The sequence below is a fragment of the Globicephala melas genome, chromosome 4 (genome assembly GCF_963455315.2).
Source record: "Globicephala melas chromosome 4, mGloMel1.2, whole genome shotgun sequence".
Taxonomy (NCBI): domain Eukaryota; kingdom Metazoa; phylum Chordata; class Mammalia; order Artiodactyla; family Delphinidae; genus Globicephala; species Globicephala melas.
Genome location: NC_083317.1, coordinates 1976113 through 1995863, shown reverse-complemented (window position 1 = coordinate 1995863; position 19751 = coordinate 1976113). Strand labels below are relative to the sequence as shown.

Sequence of the window (19751 nt, the reverse complement as noted above, 5' to 3'; positions counted from 1 at the left end):
CAGGGGACTGTGTCACAGGTGGTTTTTCCTGTCTTCCCTAGAAAAGGCTTCTGACGCTGCGCTCCGGGTTCAGTCGTCTGACAAGGTCACGAGCATCAGCCTGCCGGCTGCGCCTGCATACCACATGATCGAATTTGAACTGGAAGTTCTCTCTTTACCTTCAGCTCCAGCAACTGGAGGGGAGAGCACCATGCTGGGGATGACAGAGCCCCATGGGAAGCATAAGGACACACAAAAAGCTGGCCACTGCATGGCTACCATGGACCACAAAGTAAGGAGGGGCTGGGACGGTGCAGCGCTGTGGGCAGCCTCTGCGTGTCCCACTTGCTTTGAAAGACAGTACATACAAGATGACTTCTGTTGGGGTGGCAGGTTTCCAGTCCCTGTACCACAAGCTCGGGTTGGGTTTAGCATTTATGGCTGTGAATCACCCCTTCTTAGATGAGGGGTGCATCTTGGAAAGACAAAGACAGGCTCTTAACTTCTCTGTCCCAACTCGAGGAAGGACGGTTTATCGTAGAGACACAGTTTTTGCTTAGAGGGCAGTGACCTTGCCTCTGTGGCCCATTTGTCCTGGTGATTAGGCTGGAGGGGGTTCTGTGTCTCGGTGTGCTTTTACTTTCTGTTCCCTGAAACATCACATCATACTCAGCAAGGAGGAAGTGCTGAGATTTTATGCTTTGGTGCTGGTATTTATTGACAGTTATTTGAGAGACCCATGACTTTGATCCTAAATCCACAGTCCGTCAGCTCACAGAACCAGTCACTAGCATCATGCTTTTTCTGAGTTTGTCCATGTCTTACAATACAGATATCAGTTCCGAGGGCTTTTGAACAACCCAAGGGTAGAAGTGTGTGCTGTGGTCCCATGGGACTGTATTTTTTGCATACTGTTAAAAGCTGCTGCCTGAGGGTCTGGCTTCCAAACAGCCTGAAGGTAGTTGCTGAGACCCTCCCCTTTGGGACACTGACAGGTCTTGGCACACCCTCAACTCCTGGGAGTCACTAGAAATACAATAGGCTGCTTGGACAAGCACAAAGGTTTGAGAGACAGCCAAGAGCTGGGGCAGAGTTGAACAACAAGGTTTATCTCCTACACGAGGCCACTCCTTCAAGACTGGGAGAGGTGGTCGTTTTATCTACTGTACAGAAAGTGACACAGACCAGCAAAATGAAGAAACAGAGGAGTATGTTCCAAAATGAAAGAACAAGATAAAACCTTAGGAAATAACCTTAATGAAACAGAGATAAGTAATTTACCTGGTAAAGAATTCAAAGTAATGTTCATAAAGATGCTCATCGAACTGGGGAGAAGAATGGAGGAAAACAGTGAGAACTTCAACAAAGAGAGAGAAGCGTATAAGAAAGTACCAAATAGAAGTCTCAGAGCTGAAGAGCACAGTAACCGAACTGAAAGATACACTAGAGGGGTTCAGCAGCAGACTAGATGGAGCAAAGAAAGAACCAGTCAACTCGAAGACAAAGCAGGGGGATTTGTCCAATCAGAGCGGAGAAAAGGTTGGAAACAATGGAAGATGGCCTAAGGGACTTATGGGACAACATCAAACAGACAGACATTCACATCATAGGGGTCCCAGAAGGAGAAGAGAGCGAGCGAAAGGGGCAGAAATTTTATTTGAGGAAATAATGGCTAAAAACTTCCCTACCCTGGGGAAGGAAAGAGACATTCAGATCCAGGAAGCTCAGAGAGTTTCAAACAAGATGAACCCAAAGAGACTCACACAAAGACACATTATAGGTCAAATGTCAAAAGTTAAAGACAAGGAAAGAATCTGTTATGTGCAAGAGAACCCCATAAAACTATCAGCAGATTTTCAGCAGAAACTCTGCAGGCCAGAAGGGAGTGGCACAATATATTAAACTTGCTGGGGGAGGGGGTGGGGGACAAACAACTTCCAACCAAGAGTACTCTGTGTGGCAAAGTTATCCTTCAGAATTGAAGGAAAGAGAAAGAGTTTTCCAGACAAGTAAAAACTAAAGTTTATCACCACTAAGCCAGCCCTACAAGAAATGTTAGAGACTTATTTAAGATGAAAAGAAACTGTGCTAATTAGTAACAGAAACACATGAAAGAATAAATCTCATTGGAAAGGTAACTATTTGATAAATGTAGTGGATTAATCACTTATAAAGCTGGTATGAAGGTGAAAAAAAAAGCAGTAAAAATAGCTATGATTACAGTAATTAGTTAAGGGATACACACGATAAAAAGATGTAAAATGTGACATCTCAAAAACAAAATGTTGGAGGGGGGAGTTACAATGTGGAGTTTTAGAATGGGATCAAACTTAAGTTGTTATTAACTAAAATAGGCTGTTATAGATGTAAGTTACTACATATAAACCTCATGGTAACCACAAAGCAAAACCTATAGTAAATACACAAAAGATAAAGGAATATAAACATACCACTAAAGAAAGTCATCAGAGCGCAAGGAAGAGAGCAAGAGAAGGAGATAGGAACAGAGGGGAACTTCAAGAACAGCCAGAAAACAATTAAGAAAATGACAGTAAGCACACACCTATCAATAATTACTTTAAATGTAAATGGCTAAATTTTCCGCTCAAAAGACAAAGTGACTGAATGGATTAAAAAATCAAGACCCATCTATAAGCTGCCTACAAGAGACTCACTTTAGATGTAAGGACACACAAACCGAAAGTAAAGGGATGTAAAAAGGTATTCCATGCAAATAGAAATGGAAAAAAGCTGGAGTAGCTACACTTATATCAGACAAAATAGACTTTAAATCAGAGACTGTAGTAAGAGACAAAGATGGGTGTTATGTAATGATAAAGGGGTCAATCCAATAAGAAAATACAATGTTCATAAGTATTTATGCACCCAACATAGGAGCACCTAAAATACAAAGCAAATAGTAACATATCTAAAGGGAGAATAGCAGTGTAATAATAGTACGGGCTTCAATACTCCACTTACATAAATGGATAGAACCTCCAGACAGAAAATGAATAAGGACACATAGGCCTTAAATATGTTAAACTAGAGGATTTAACAGACATTTACAGGATATACCATCCAAAAACAACAATACAGATTCTTCTCAAGTACACATGGAATATTTTTCAAGATAGATCACGTTAGGCTGCAAAACAAGTCTTAATGAACTTCAGAGGATTGAAATCATATCAAGCATCTTTTCCAACCACAAAGGTATGAAACTGGAAATTAATTACATGAAGAAAACTGCAAACTGCACAAATATGTGGGGATTAAACAACATGTTGTTGAAGAACCAATGGGTCAAAGAAGAAACCAAAAGAGAAATAAAAATCTACCTTGAAACAAATGAACATGGAAATGTAACATATCAAAATTTATGGGATGCAGTGAAAGCAGTTCTCAGAGGGAAGTTCATAGCAATAAATGCCCTCCTCAAGAAACAAGAAATGTCTCAAATAAACAACCTAATTTTATACCTCAAGGAACTAGAAAAAGAACAAAGCTCAAAGTTAGTGGAAGGAAGGAAATACCGTGATCACAGGAGAAACAAATGAAATAGAGACTAAAAAGATAATAGAAAAGATCAGTGAGACTAAGAGCTGGTTCTTTGAAAAGGTAAAATTGACAAACCTTTAGCTAGACTCACCAAGAAAAAAAGAGGACGCAAAAATCAGAAATGAAAGAGATGTTACAAGTGACACCACAGAAATACAAAGTGTCATAAGAGACTAGTACTATGAACAATTACATGCCAATAAATTGGATGACCTAGAAGAAATGGATAAATTCCTAGAACATACAACCTACCGAGGCTGAGTCATGATGAAATAGAAAATCTGAACAGACTGATTACTAGTAAGGACATTGAATCAGTTTTCAAAAAACCTCCCAACTAACAAAAGTCCAGGACAGATGGCTTCGCTGGTGATTCTACCAAACATTCAGAGAGTTAATACCAGTCCTTCTCAACCTCTTCCAAAAAATAGAAGAGGAAGGAACTCTCCCAAACTTGTTTTACAGGCCTGCATTACCCAGATACCAAAACGAGACAAGGATACCACAAGAAAAGAAAATTACAGGCCAGTGTCTCTGATAAACATAGGTACAAAAATCCTCAACAAAATATTAGCAAACCAAATTCAACAAAACATGAAAAGGATTATACACCACGATCAAGTGGGATTTACTCCAGGATTGCAAGGATGGTTCAACATCCACAAAATAATGTGATACACTACATTAACAGGATGAAGGGTTAAAAATCATGTGATCTTGTCAATAGGTGCAGACAGAGCATTTGACAGAATTCAACATCCATTTATGATAAAAACAGAGGGAATGTTCCTCAACATAATAAAGGCCATATATGGCAAGCCCACAGCCAACATTGTGATCAATGGTGAAAAGCTGAAAGCTTTTCTTCTGAGATCAGGAATAAGACAAGGATGCCCACCACTTTTATTTAACATAGTATTGGAAGTCTTAGAGCAATTAGGCAATAAAAATAAATAAAAGTCATCCAAATTGGAAAGGAAGAAGTAAAACTGTCACTATTTGAAGATGATATGATATTATATAGAGAAAAATCTAAAGACTCCAACACAGAAAACTGTTAGGACTAGTGAGCAAATTCAGTAAAGTTTACAGGATGCAAAACCAGTACACATAAATCGGTTGCATTTCTTTACACTAACAATGAACTGTCAGAAAGAGAAATTAGGAAAACAATCCCATTTTCAATTGCATCAAAAAATAAAATACCTGGGAATAAATTTAACCCTGAAGGTAAAAGACTTGTTTATTGCAACTCAGAAGACATTAACGAAAGAAATAGAAGACATAAATAAATGGAAAGGTAGTCTGTGCTCATGGGTTGGAAGAATTAATATTGTAAAATGTCCACACTACCCAAGGCAGTCTGCAGATTCAGTGCAATCCCTATCAAAATGCCAATGGGATTTTTCACAATAGAAATAGAAGCAATAGAAGAAACAATCCTAAAGTTTGTGTGGAACCACAGAAGACCCCAAATAGCCAGAGCAATCTTTTTTTTTTTTTTTTGACTGCGTTGGGTCTTTGTTGCTGCCCGCGGGCTTTCTCTAGTTGTGGTGAGTGGGGGCTACTCTTTGTTGCAGTGAACGGGCTTCTCATTGCGGTGGCTTCTCTTGTTGTGGAGCACAGGCTCAGTCGTTGCGGCACACAGGCCCTAGAGCGCGTGGGCCTCAGTAGTGGTGGCACGCAGGCTCTAGGGCATGCGGGCTTCAGTAGTTGTGGCGTGCGGGCTCTAGAGCACAGGCTTAGTAGTTGTGGCACACAGGCTTAGTTGCTCCGCAATATGTGGGATCTTCCCAGACCAGGGATTGAACCTGTGTCCCCTGCATTGGCACGTGGATTCTTAACTACTACACCACCAGGGAAGTCCCCAAAGCAATCTTGACAAAGAAGTACAAAGCTGGAGGTATTATGCTCCCTGATTTCAAACTATTAATATATTATAAACCTATAGTAATTAAAACAGAGTGGTACTGGCATGAAAACAGACACATAGATCGATGGACCAGAATAGAGAGCCCAGAAATAAATCTACACATATATGGTCAATTAGTTTATGATGAAGGATCCAAGAATGTGTAATGAGGAAAGGACATTCAGTAAAGGTGTTGGGAAAACTGGAGAGTCACATAGAAAGGAGTGAAACTGGACTTTACACTGTACCCATAAATGAACTAAAAATGGATTAAAGACTTGAAAGTAAGACCTGAAACCATAAAACTCCTAGAAGAAAACACAGGTAGTAAGTTCTTGACATGGGCCTTGATGTTGATTTTTTCAATTTGACACCAAAAGCAAAAGCAATAAAAGCAAAAATAAACAGCTGGGACTCCATCAAACTAAAAAGCTTCTACACAGCAAAGAAACTATTGACAAAATGAAAAGGCAGCCTACTGAATGGAAGAAATATTTCCAAATCATATGTCTGATAAGTGGCTAATAAACAAAACGTATAAAGAACTCATACAACTCAATAGCAAAAAAAACCAAGCAGTCCAATTTAAAAATGTGCAGAAAATCTGAACAGACATTTTTCCAAGGAAGATATACAGAAGGCCAACAGGTACATGAAAAGACGCTCAACATCACTTAATCATCAGGGAAATGTAATCAAAACTACAATGAGATAATCATCTCACACCTGTCAGAATGGCTATTATCAAAAAGACAACAAATAATAAGTGTCGGCAGAAAGGAAACCCTCATGTATTATTGGTGGGGATGTAAAGTGGTGCAGCCACTGTAGAAAACAGCGTGGAAGTTCCTCAAAAAATTAAAAATAGATCTGTCATACAATTTAGCAATTCTACTTCCGGGTATTTTTCTGAAGAAAACAAAAACACTAACTCAAAAAGATACATGCACCCCCGTGTTCATTGCAGCATTATGTATAATAGCCAAGATATAGAAGCAACCTACACATCCACCAGGGATGAATGAATAAAGATGAGCGCGCGCACACGCGCGCGCACACACACACACACACACACACACAGGGAGAGAGAGAGGAATATTATTCAGCCCTAAAGAAGAATAAGTCTTGTCATTTGCGACAGCGTGGATGGATCTAGAGGGCATTATGCTAAGTGAAAGAAGACAAAGACAGATACCATGTGATCTAACTTATATGTGGAATCTAAAAAAGTAAAAATAAAGACCAAGCTCATAGATAAGGACATATTGGTGGCTGCCCGAGGCGTGGAGTAGGGGTTGAGAGAAATGGATGAATTGTTTTTTTGTTATTTTGTTTTTTAGTTTAAATAAATTGAACAATTTTAAAAAAAGAAGTGAACGCACAAAAGCAGTAGGATAAAAGGCTAATCGAAGCAGTCATTTCAAAGGGATTATGGCATAGAATACCAGGCAAGGCAGGATCTCAAAAAGAATGTCTTAATTTTCAGTCCTTGAAATTTCTTCCTTCCTTATCTGATACAGAGTTCAGGAGGCAAAGATGCTACTTACAACAATAAGCGCACGTTCTGTACTCAGTATATTCCTTTGTGGGGGGAAATAAAATACAAGCTTGGGAACTGGTTTCTGCCCTTAAGGAAGTTAATAGCTTATTGGTCCACACGACAGCCCCAAATTGGTTTGCAGTTATGTATTCAGTGTCTTGTGGATTAAGAGTTTGGGTAATTCCCTTGATTTGTAATAGTTAATGATTGATTAGTATAATCTGCACATGAGTGACTAAAAGCACTTTGTCATAACCTCCTGCACATTAAAAACACATTTGGCGTTATGGCCACACGCCCATGAGAATAACGGGGTAGGGTCTGCGCTGCGGGCTGCGGCGTCTGCTCGGAGCCGTTGATACCGTGCCGATGGCTCATTTCTCCTTTGTTTGTGTATATGTTTAATGGGGTTTATCTCTCTGGATAAGAAATGGTAAAGACATCAAATGTCTAGGAAATGGGCAGCCACCACAGATCTGGATGGATGGTGGTGGCGGTGCCTGTCCCGTGTGATGAGGGGTCTGAACGCCTGTCCCCCGTCTCTCCTCAGGTGTCCATCGATTGCCCGTGGTCCATCTACTCCACCGTCATCTCGCTGACGTTCAGCATGCCCTTTAGGACCACGCACTCCCTGCTGTCATCCGGGACACGGTAAAGGACCTCAGGCCCCTTTCCCAGGCTCCCCTACCTGCAGGCCCTACTGTTCAGAGCTTGGCTTTGGTGACTCTGAGCATGTTTTCTCATGGCCATGATGCCACTGTCCACCTGTTAAAATTCACAGTAATTCCCTGGGTCCTATAGCGCCCAGCCCATACTCAGATTTGGTTTGTAGGATGTGGGATTCAAACACAGTCCCCTCTGTTTCTGAGATCCCTTCTCATCCCTCCTCCCCCTGTTTTCAAGCCATTGGCCCGTTGCCAGACTTGGGTCAGTTGCCATTCTGGCTCCCCCTGGTCACGTCCTCGTGGGTTTGTGTAAGTAGCTCCCTGTCGGCTGCTGTCTGTCACCTCTAGAGGGGGGCTTGCGGTCTCCGCACTGCCGACGCTCGGCCAGGTCCCTGTGTTGTGGCTGTTTGGCAGCACCCCTGGCCCCCGCTTTCTGCCAGGGGCACTCCTCGCCCTCCGTACCCTTAGTGTGGGCCACAGATGGCTCCAGACATTGTCGCTGGTTGAGAGCTGCTGCTTTAGAGGCTTGACTAGGTTCAGATTCAGTTTTTGGACAAGGAAGTCTGCAGGTGTCATCCTGTGCTTCACCTGTCCCCGCCTCAGGAGACTCAGTGTGTGGTGGTTAAAAACACCAACAGCTCTACAGAGAATCTGGGTTGCTTTATTTGAGCCTGGCTTTTCAAAACTCCTCTTTACGTGTAACAGAAATTCAAGTGAATTCTGTACTGACCTTGTTTGTCAGTGAGTAATCGTTACTTCTATAGATGAAGAGTAATCGTTACTCTTTCTTCCATGACTCATTGCAAGCTATTGTATGTTTAGGAAAATCATTTACAGTCGTGTAATAAGGTATCCAAAACAGAATATTCTTAGACCCATTTTTCCTAAGAGATAGCTTGCATAGAAAGATTTGGGTTTTTCTGACACTTTTACACGTGAAATTAAAAGTAGAAATACATGTTAACAACTGGTTCTTATTTTCCTGTGTCACTTTTTTGATTCCTTACAGAACATCTTCTTGATACAGCCAAACTGTATTTAATAAAGTTCTTAAATGGCAAAATCTTATTGTTTTTCTCCTTTAGGAAGTATGTTCAAGTGTGTGTCCAGAATTTGTCAGAACTCGACTTTCAGCTGTCAGATAGTCATCTCGTGGATACTGGTGATAGTACCGACCTGCGACTAGTACCGCTGAACACGGAATCCGAACAGGTAACCGTTTCCTAGAACCGAGCACAAACCTCTCAGCAGAACACAGAGGAGAACAAGAGTGTAGTGATGTTGATGGAAGTGACCGTGTGCTTCAGCTGAGCCCTTCCCTGTAGGGAACGACCTTGCTGGTGGTCAGTGGGAAGCACGCACTGACATGCAGCTGTGTTGCTGCGATGTGCATGTTTGCGGTTCGCTGTGGGCCGAGTGGCACAGCACATGGAGTAAGAAATAGGTTGATATTTGTATTTTTAGAAAAATTAAATCTTACATTTGTCAGACTCCACACACAGATTTATTCCAAGCTTGTCCTGATCAGTCTCATGCTGATTGCGTGGACGCCATCACCGCCAGAAACAGTGGCTGCCGCGTACATGACTGCCTTGCCCAGCGATGGGCTCTCAGGTGTCGGGGTAGCTTTGTGAAGGAGTCACGTTCACGTTCACACTGTCTGGCTGAATCCTGGCCCTGTTTTTTCTGTTCATTGGTTGCGTGTGTTTTTAGACAGTCAGTGCTGAGTGTTTAGAAGATCAAAGGTTTTCTTAACGGATGTCTGATCTTTAGCATTTTCAAAGGGTTTTTCCCAGCATTTGACCCATTTCAAATGCTTCCCAGGTCTGTCACTGTGCTTACAGGTATGGACTGTTGCCTGAGGTGGCGCCAGCTCCCTTCCTCACTTCACTTAGTGGCAAATACACAGTAGTTGGCGTGGGTGTAAGGATGTCCCTTTAACTGTTTGATGACATTTCCCACTTTGGGAATGTATGGGATACTGAATACTAGTAACCGCTCTTTATGCTTTTTAAAATAATCCCCTGTGCTGTAGAGCTTATGGAATCACAAAGGCTGAGACCCTTTTGACCAGTTCGAGGCAGTCTTCCTCGAGGGCAGCTGAGGGCAGTGCTGGGGAGGCGGGCGGGGCAGTGCAGGCGGCGTGTGGGGAAGCGGGCCCTGGGGGACCGCCTCCCCCGACCCTCCCGCCCCCCTGGCGGGAGGCGCCCCCGGGACTGAGCGCCTGTGTTGCGTGCGCGGGCAGTGACGGCCGACTCCCTTGCAGCGCATCCACAGCAGGCAGGCGGTGTTCTTTGTCTGGGAGCTGAAGTGGACGCAGGAGCCTCCCCCCTCCCTGCACTGCCGGTTCTCCGTTGGATTCTCCCCAGCTTCTGAGGAGCGGCTGTCTGTCTCCTTAAAGCCCTATACTTATGAATTTCAAGTGGACAATTTTTTGGTATGTATTGCCTTATTTTCTGGTGGGCTTGTGTGGTGGCGAGATGGAAGAAGGCATCATATTCTTTACCTTCTGTAAATCAGACAAAAGCTTTCAATGTAATGAAGCAACCAGTCGCAGAAAAGACCCAGCACTTGGGGCCTGGAGGCCCTGACTGGCTAGTTAGAGCCCGAGGTCCGGTCCGGTGGCGGGTCTGACACTCGTGCCCTCCTGCGCGGCTCCCGCTGGGCGCGGTCGTCTCCAGAGACAGGACCCCACCTCTCCTCCCTTTTCTCTGCCTTAGCGCTGACTTAGTTGTGTCCTGCACCCGTTTCTTAGAGTCCTTTTATCTTGAGCATTAGCCGCTGTGTCTCTAGTTTTTTAGAAGAAAAACTGAAAGTATTATGGAAACTTACTTAAAGCAGATTTTCTTTAACCCGCACATTAGGTGTGGAGCTAAAAGCAGCCTAGACCTAGGCGAGTAAAGGCAGTAGTTGTGTTTTGTTTCTGTACTGAGATGATTGGGTTTGGTGTTAGGTAAATCAAAATGTGGATACACAACTTTTGGGGTGTTCCCTTTTCTTCTCTTTACGACTGAGATCGTCAAACACTTTATTCGAGAAGGTGTTTGTATAGCTCTTGACGTTAGCAATTTTTTCAACACCTCCTTCCAACCAGAAGACTATTTGTTTCCACCCTCCTGCTTCCTTGAGCTCTCCTTATTAGCCTTAGAGTTAAACGTAATCACTAGCATAGTTCCTCTTTTTGTTGGACAAACAGGTGCCTTTTTGCTGTGTTGTTAATAGCAGCTGAACATTAAGTTATTCGTATGGTAAAGAGTCTGCATAAATTTAATCTGGGTTCCTTACTGCAGATGATGATTAACACTAGTTAGCAGTTTCCACTATTTTCTGTCTTTCTTGCTTCCTTTTCACATTGAGCATAGGAAAAATTTTCCTTTCGAACTGAACAAGCTTAGTTAAAGGCCAGAGAAAAATACCTGCTGGATTGCTCTCTTCAAAACCGGTATTCTGAGGACAAGAAATACAGACACCACCTTTCTTCTTTGGCTGCGTTGGGTGTTCGTTGCTGCACGTGCGCTTTCTCTAGTTGCGGCGAGCGGGGGCTACTCTTCGTTGCCGCTCACGGGCTTCTCATTGCGGTGGCTTCTCTTGCTGCGGAGCGCGGGCTCTAGGCGCGTGGGCTCGGCAGTTGTGGCTCGCGGGCTCTAGAGCGCAGGCTCAGTAGTTGGGGTGCATGAGCTTATTTGCTCCCCGGCATGTGGGATCTTCCCGGACCAGGGCTCGAACCCGTGTCCCTTGTTTTGGCAGGCAGATTCGGAACCACTGCGCCACCAGGGAAGTCCCCAGATACCACGTTTTTTAAATAGCTTCATTGAGATTTGATTTCTGTACCATGAAGTTCACCCATTTGGAGCGTGCACGTCAGGGAAGTTAGCGTGTTGACAGAGCTGTGCTACCGGCACCATGATCGTGTTTTAGCACACTTTTCATCCTCCCAAGAAGAAGCCTGTGCCCCATTCACACTCACCCCCCCTCCTTCCTCTTCTCACCCTGGGCCACCGCTGATCCAGAGGCAAGTGTGCCTGGGCTTTGCCTGTTCAGGTGCAGTCGTGTTATGTGCGATCCTCTCAAGACTGGCTGCTTTCACGTGACAGGATGTTTCCAGAGCTCATTCATTTTGCAGCATGTTCAGGACTCCATTCTTTGTTGTGGGTGAATAATACTCCATTGTGTGGATAGGCCACATTTTGTTCTCCATTTACCTGTGGCTGGACATCTGGGTTGTTTCCACCTTGGGACTGTTATGAATAATAATGCTGTGAGAATCCTTGTGGAAGCTTTTATGTGTATGTATGTGTTCCATGCTCTTAGGTAGATTCCTCGGTGGAGTTGCTGGGTCATATGGTAGCTCTGGGTTTAACTTTTTGGGCAGCTGTTAAACTGTTTTTTAAAGAAACATCACTTTATATTCTCTCGGGCAACCTGTGAGGGTCCCAGTTTCCACACTCACACCAACACTTGTTCTCGCTGCCCCTTGATCACAGGCATCCCAGTGGGCGTGAGCTGGTCTCTCATGATGGCCCATGGTGTTCAGTATCTTTCCTGTGCTTTTTGGCCATTTGTGTGTCGTCTTGGAGAGATGTCTGTTCATATCCTTTTCCCATTTTTCAGTAGGGTTGTCTTTTTATTGAGTTGTAAGTGTTTCTTTGTATGTTCAGTCCCTTATCATGCATACGATCTGCAGATATTTTCTTCGATTCTGTGGTTGTATTTTCACTTTCTTGATGGTTTCCTCTGAAGCACAAAAGTTTTTAATTTTGGTGAAGTCCAACCTTAGTCTCTTATTTCTTGTACTTTGGTGTAGGATCTAAGAAATCATTGTTTATCCCAAGTTCAAAAAGATTTCCTCCCATGTTTTCTTCTAAGAGTTTTATAGTTTTAGCTTTTACATTTCAGTCTATGATCTACTTTGAGGTAACTTTATGTATGGTGACAGGTGGCGGTCCAGATTCATTCTCTCCATGTGGTGCCCCTATGCCGCTCGTTGAAAAGACCCTTCTTTCCCCGTTGGATGGTCCTGGCACCCTTGTTGAAAATCTGCCGAGTTGATTTCTGGGGAGCTCACTTCTAGGCACTGTACCCGCAGCCTCCGCGGCTGCTGTCAGCAGGCCCCTTGCTGCTGACGTCGGCTCAGCCGCCCCTCCTTCCCGAGAGCAGCCAGGGAGCCGTGTGCGAGGACACGCACTTAGGAGCGCAGCCGCCTCGTCGCTCTGTCACTTGGAGCTGCCTCTCCAGCTCTCAGCACAGTCGCGCTCGTCTGGCTGCCCTCGCAGCCCTTGCGGACCGTGCGGGCTCTGGCCGTGAGCTGCTCGGGCCAGGGCCTCTTCCATCGGCCCCTTTGGTGTTGCTGTTCTCTTCTTCAGAAGGGGGGCAGCCACGTGTGGGGGGCCTGGGCTGTGATCCCTTGTGCGGGCTTGAGGCCTTTGTCCCGGGTGGTGGGCAAGTGTGAACACGTGCGACTACCAGACAGGTCACGGAGAAAGAAGCATTATAGAGAAGGTTCATCATGGACCTTTCCAAGGAACTCCTGTTAATTTTGCTAGTTGTGATAATGGCATTGTGTTTTGTTAAGAAAACGTCCGTACTGTTTAGTAACACATCCTGAAGTATATACGGGTGAAGTGACAGGTCTGGAATCTGCTTTAAAGCAGCCTGGGCAGATAAATCAGTGTGGATCGATGGATGGCGGAGGCTCCTGAAGCAGGATCTGACCCTGACTGTGGGTGACAGGCCCATGCAGGGTCACGGGCCGTCCTTCCTCCTCCTGAGATGCCTGCACGCGTTCTCGTTAGGAAGAGAGCTTAAGGCTCTTGAGGTGGGGCTTCCTGAGGGCATCATCTCTACAGGGAGTCAGCGGTCAGGGGCAGCGAACGCACAGCTCCTCCTCTGGTCCGTTCTCTCTCGAGTCTGCGGGCGGCACCGTGGTGGCCCCAAACAACATTTCTTCAGATGGCTTATGTCTCCTGTGCCCTTCTCTCTCCTTTCTCGCCCAGACCTTGTACAGTGTGAGAGCGGAGATATCGCCCCCTCCAGGGACAGAGCTCTGTAAGACAGGCTCGCTCTGCTCCTTGGAGGTGTCCATCACGCGGCTCTCGGACCTCTCGGACGCGGACAAGGATGAGGCGCTGACGGAACGTGAGGACTATTTTTCAACGAAGCTTATGTACGAAGGTGGGTCTAGAGGCTGCTTTCCACTGGCTATTGTGCTCATCCCTGCCATCCACAAAGTGTAGTGTTCCTCGTCTGAAGACAGAACGTTCTAGAATTGAAAGAGCACGTTTGAATATTCCAGTGTATGATATATATGGTCCTGGGCCCACGGGATGTTGAGCCTGGTTACTGTGGAGTCGTTCTCCTAACAGCCATTCGAACAGCCTTGGGGCTCAGGACTGAGCACACAGCGGTGCCTAGAGCTGCCCTGTCCTGTCTACCCGTGAGTCAGGCCCATCCCCCCGGAGCAGAGCCCAGACCCCGTCGCTGAGCAGGCCAGGCGTCCTGTAGTCATGCTCCTGCCCTTTCCCTCCAGCCTCCTTTCACTCCCTTTCCCCTCACCCGCCACCTGCACCGCGACCCTGACATGCCCGGGCCCTCCACCCTCCCCAGTCTCTGCCAGACACCCCTTTGCAGCCCCCCTCCTCCTGGGCCTGGGCTTCTTCAGTAGTGGTTCTCAGGTATTGGCGTCAGGACATTAATGCTCTAAAAGTAATTAAGGAGGCAAATATTTATTTACTTATTTTAAAATAATAGGGAAGCCATTACCTGATTCCAGAACAGTAAATAGAGCGAGAAGAATGGCGTTTTGCAGCCTTTCGAATCTCTTTAATGTCTGGCTCATGGCAGGTACTGAATTTTCCTGTCTGCTGCATTCAATCTGGTGATGTCCCGTACTGGTTAAGGTAGATGAAGAAACCCCAGTCTCGCACAGATTCGTAATTGGTAAAGGCAGCCCTCTCTGAACAGCCTTCAGATAACTGTGGATGTTCTCTGATACTCCACCAAAGCTCAGCAAGCGGTAGTTTTTGACAGCCTGGTTACAACGTGGAATCTGAAATCACATGAGGGAGCGTTTCGTGCTGTCTCGTTCAGTCCTTTCCTCTGCCTCGCATTTTGGAAGGATCTTTTCCCCGGGCACATTTCGTAGCCCCGCGCCTCCGTCATTTGCGAAACACGGTTCCTGAATTGTGCAGCCCCTTTCGTTGTTCAGGGCCACAAGCTTGTGCTGGTCTCAGGCTCACGCTGGGCCCATCACGAGAGTCTTGGAGTGCCGGGACCCTGCCAAGCTCACAGTGGCAAAGGCAGGTTTTCCAAAATGCTAACTTTTGATCAGCGTTTTGAACTGTATCATGGGCAACTTCTTAGAAGTGCCCGGCTCATGCCATTCATTTATAAGCAGGCGTCTGCCGGATGCCTGAGGCTGACGAGCTCGCTGGTGAGGCCCCAGGGAGCTCAGTGGCCTGGCGGCCTGTGCTGTGCCCAGGCCCGCTTCCCATGTTACAGGAAGCAGGGTGACGGGTGCACGGACCTCTCTCTACTATTCTGCAAGTTCTTGTGAGTCTCTAATCATCTCAAAATTAAAGTTAGAAAAAGAGATGTGTACGAAAGGGTTGAATTAATAAAATTAAATTGATTTTGACTGCTTTGTGAGGGCATCCTTAACTAAAACTGGCGGTCTTTTCCTGCAAGTCTGTGGTGGCGAAGAACACAATGCCTGGACTCTGAGTGCACGTGGGGCCCCAGCTCACACTCAGGCCCTCGTGTTTCCCACCAGAGGGCGTGTCAACACTGAGGAAGGCAGGAACGTGCCCTCACGGGTGCCCTGAGGACCAGCTCGGAGAACCACTGCTCCGGTGTGCCCCTCCGCGATGCTGCTTTGGCTTCTGCCCGTCCTCCAAGGCCCCCCGGCCCCACCTGTGGGAAGTTCGCCCTCTGCCACCCCTTCTTTGCTCGTGGAGCGTCTGGTCATGGGCTTCTGGGCTCTTGCTTTGTGTCCCATGGCAGGGATGCTCTGACCTCTGTGCAAGGTCACCTGCTGCTCGAGGACAAGCAACAGCTGTCCTCCTTAACTTCTGAATGACTGCTCAGTTAGGTGTTCGAGTCGCACTGAATTACATCCCAGCTGTGGTTTAAGTTAGTGTTCGTAATAGCGCCTGCCATATAGTAAGCCTCTCCGAGGTGCGCGTAGAGGAGCTAAGTGCTTACCTGCATCTTTTCTTCCCATCCCCTCACAGCTGCCTTTGGCAGGGTTGGGGTCAGACCCACCCCCAGAGGAGCCAGCGTCCCTGCCCCGCCCCCATTCTGCAGCCGGAGCGACCGCGCTCTTGAAGCATCACACGGCGCGTTCAGGGGGATTTGAATGCAGAATGGAATCGCTGCTCATTTATTAACTTGAGGGGGAAAAAGTGACTTTTCCCTGTGCACCCAACCTGTATCTTCCTTATTAAATCAGATGTGTTTTACCTTGAGGTGCAGTTACAAGGCATCGAGACACAGAGTATACGCTCCGGTTCTGGACTTCTCATCGTGGAGTGTGAGCCTGTTGATGTTCCTTATTTGGTGTGAGCACTGAAGGTCCTTTTTTGGGGTGAAAACGGTGCTTCCCCTCTCTGTTTCAGTTGTCGACAACAGCAGCAATTGGGCGGTGTGCGGGAAGAGTTCCGGGGTCATCTCCATGCCTGTGGCTGCTCGGGCCACTCACAGAGTCCGCATGGAGGTGATGCCCCTCTTTGCGGGTTACCTGCCCCTCCCCGACGTCAGGCTGTTTAAATACCTGCCCCATCACTCTGCGCACTCGTCACAACTGGATGCTGGTAAGGACTGTGCGGTGAGGGCACCGCCCGTGTGGGAGGGGCAGCTCCGTGCGGAGCGGCCGCAGACGAGCATGGGGACAGCCTTGCTGCTTAACAGCCCGTGTCCAGGGCCAAACGCTAGTCAGGGCTACACGTCCTGAGCCCTGGCCTGGAGAGCAGTCCGCCCAGGGCCCAGGCGCTGGATTCTCTTCAAAGGCGAGGCCGCCTTCGACATCCTTGTGCCCTGAAGGGCGACTCGGGAGGCTGGCGGCTCCCCGGGGTGGGGAGAGGTCGGCGTGGGGCGGCCTCCATCTCACTTCCTGTGCGCTTTCCAGATAGCTGGATAGAAAACGACAGCCTCTCGGTGGACAAGCACGTGGACGACCAGCTGGACAGCGGCAGCGTCCAGAGCAGGGGCAGCACGCGCTCGGTGGCCAGCAGCGAGCACAAGGGCTTGCCCATGCCCCGGCTCCGGGCGCTGCCCCCCGGTCAGGCCTTCAACGCCAGCGCGGGCACGCAGGTCCTGGTCATTCCCAGCCAAGACGACCATGTTCTCGAAGTCAGCGTCACGTGACCACGCCCAGGGCTCAGTCCCCAGACCGGCCGCGCGCGCGTGCACGCCGAAGGGATCCTGACTCGATTGTAACTGTCTCGCTCTAACCAGACTTTTGGTGATTCTGCCTGGCCGTGGACGCATCAGAGAATTGCAGTGTACAGCTGGTCAGCTGGGTTGCATCGTTACTTGTGTGCTGTCTGGGGTGTAAGATGCCTTGTTATTTTCTCATCGCCCCGTGCCTGTGCTGCTGTCCTCCCGTGTTTGCCCAGAGCCCCGCCTTTTCCCTCACCCTCTGCTCAGGAAAGAGCTTCTAGCGCTCTCCCCTGAGCAGCCTGTCATCTGCTGGTTCTCTGTGGAAGCCCAGGGCTCTTTCAGGTAGGCGCGCAGCAGGCCTTGCAGGCCTGTTAGTGACACGTGTGTGCCTTTCTGGTCACACGGCTGCCCGATCTCTGGACCAGGTGGATTTGTATGTCTCCTAAGGGGTAAAACACAGTCCTTTACCCCAGATCCTCTAGTTGTGCTTTTCTAGAATAACACCCTTTCTGGGCAGGGGGATGGCGCTGGGGGGGGGGGCGGGGAAAGAACAAAACCCCTTCTGTGCCTTGGGATGTCAGACTGGGCGGACCTGGAGCATTCATCCGCTGGAGCCATGTTAAAGGTACTTTGAGACTAGACCAGGGCACGAGAAAGAACTCGGTGTTGAAATAATTTGGAAGTAAGTGTTTCTGGAACCCTTTCTCCCTCCTCCCCCGATGTGGATTAGGTATTATATGCACATGGAATTAAGTATATATTTATTTTAATTGTCATAGTGTCTGTGGGGGTTACTACGTTGTTTTTCTCTCACCTTTAAACTTAGTCTTTACATGTAACTGTATGATGAATATTTTTCTTTTGCACCTTAAGTCTCAGAAATTAAGAGGTTCCATTTAAATGACGATTAGAGGGGTCTTCTCCGTGTATTTCTAGTCTGGGTGTAGGAAGGACGAAAGTCTTGGACTGTTATTCTCTGCTGTCCACTACATTGCAGTCATACCATGCAAAAGGATTACTTTGCTCTAGGTTGTACATTTAATTGTACATATGGTCGATTTATTATTTTTAAAAGTACAAACTAACTGATGTAATGTTTAAGTTGCACCAAAAATCAAGGACAAAATAAACATGTGTTTGTTTTTATTGGTGTGAAAGTCACAGCTTGTAAATAAGTGTTGTATGTATTAAACCTTTTCCAGCTCTCCAAAGCGATGTATTTTTGTACATAAGAAATAGAGAACTCTTAATTCACTGGGAAGGTGTGGTTGGAATTGAACTTGACCAGATTAATGCGAATGTAGCCGGTCCAGCTGAGGGTGGGTCCTCATGAATAACCTCAGACGTGTGAGCGGTAGGGAAGAAGGAGCCTTCTGCAGCAGCTGCCACTGTCCTGGCATATATGCCACTTGCTGGAGGTGTGGGGCAGGAAGGCGCAGGGCAAAGTGAACATAGAGCAGAGCAGCTGCTTTCTGTGCGCGGTCCTTAGCTCGCTTAACAGATGAAGGTGGTGATCCCCGCCGCCCCCCACCGTGGTTTTCATTTGTAGAAATTGGAGAAGTGTACAAAGAAGATAAATGCTTGTATGTTTAATTAAACTTTTCAGAAATTTACCTTCCTTATGTACAGTTTAAAACTAATAAACTAGGCAAATTAGAAGTTCAGAATCTAATGATAGTTTAGGGTTTCTTACGTAAGTTTGTTTTATTGTAAAAATTGATGATTGCCCTACAGATCCACCAAGCCTTGTGAATGAAGAGATCTTTGATATTTGATTCTGTCAGAAAAGCCTCTCACCCACGTGGTGAGCCTCGGAGCCCGGGGAAGGCGCCCTTGCTCCGTGTGTGATGTAGCGTTCCCTCTCACCTTCTGGAGGGGGAATGTGAGTCAGTGCTTCCCTGATTTTTGGTTGACTTTTGTGCTGGGTTCTGATCCCAGGATGAAATTCTCTAACTACTTACATATTTAGAGGAGAAAAAAATGGAGGGGAAATCCAAAATGTTTATGGTAGTTTCTTATGTCTGGAAATTGAATGAAGTCAAATTTATCGCAGGTTTATTTTTTACCCCCTAATTACCCAAAAGATCTTTTGCAATCTAAGTTACGTGAGTGCCTCTGTTGTTTTTAACAGAAATGAAGAATGTCACCTAAAACTTCGTCTTTTTTTTTTTTAACTAAAAGGCGGTAATTGGATTTTTGTTTTGCTTAAAATAAGGCTTATGTGTTTGAGACAAGCTAAGCTGGTTTCGTTGGTAAAGGTGTACCAGCTGCTAAGCAATTGTGAAGCCAGGTACCGAGTGTGCATCTAAGAAGCAGAACATGCAGCCATTTTACACATATCTGTGGAAGATGTAAACAGTAGCAAATGAAAAAGAAAATAGGTTATGATTTTGGTGAATTTCATAGGGTCTCCTATGATTGGAAAAATTGTAACTCTTCTGATTGTAATGTGGAAATTGTATTTAATCTGAAAATGACTTCTACCTACAGTTCCATTGTCAGCCCAGCCTGTAGTGGGTCGGGTTCCCATATTCGTCTTAGCTGGTGGGGCTGGGTGTCCCATAAAGGGTTAGTGGAGAAAAGACACACAGGCTTCTAGTCCATTTTTCTTTAGTGTTTAAAATAAAGTTGAGTTATAAAATGAAATGAAACACTCCAGGTGTGTACATAAAATGAAAACTTATACAACTTTTTATAAAAGAACAAACTAGGCTGATCA

At 46.2% G+C, this 19751-nt stretch overlaps 1 protein-coding gene across 5 annotated transcripts in view; it reads left to right on the top strand.

The window, feature by feature from the left end:
• The window catches only part of TRAPPC10 (trafficking protein particle complex subunit 10), an 88852-nt gene extending 71279 nt beyond the window's left edge, over positions 1-17573 (top strand). For 4 of the 5 annotated variants that reach the window (XM_030835543.2, XM_060297704.2, XM_060297707.1 and 1 more), the window contains 7 exons: positions 42-271; positions 7543-7643; positions 8743-8869; positions 9924-10094; positions 13651-13828; positions 16270-16464; positions 16779-17573. In XM_030835543.2, coding sequence (XP_030691403.1) covers positions 42-271; positions 7543-7643; positions 8743-8869; positions 9924-10094; positions 13651-13828; positions 16270-16464; positions 16779-17017 — 1241 coding nt within the window. In that variant the 3' untranslated portion in view covers positions 17018-17573. The remainder of the gene's footprint in view (positions 1-41; positions 272-7542; positions 7644-8742; positions 8870-9923; positions 10095-13650; positions 13829-16269; positions 16465-16778) is intronic. The other variant, XM_060297706.1, reaches the window with a different exon arrangement.
• Positions 17574-19751: the final 2178 nt, after the last annotated feature.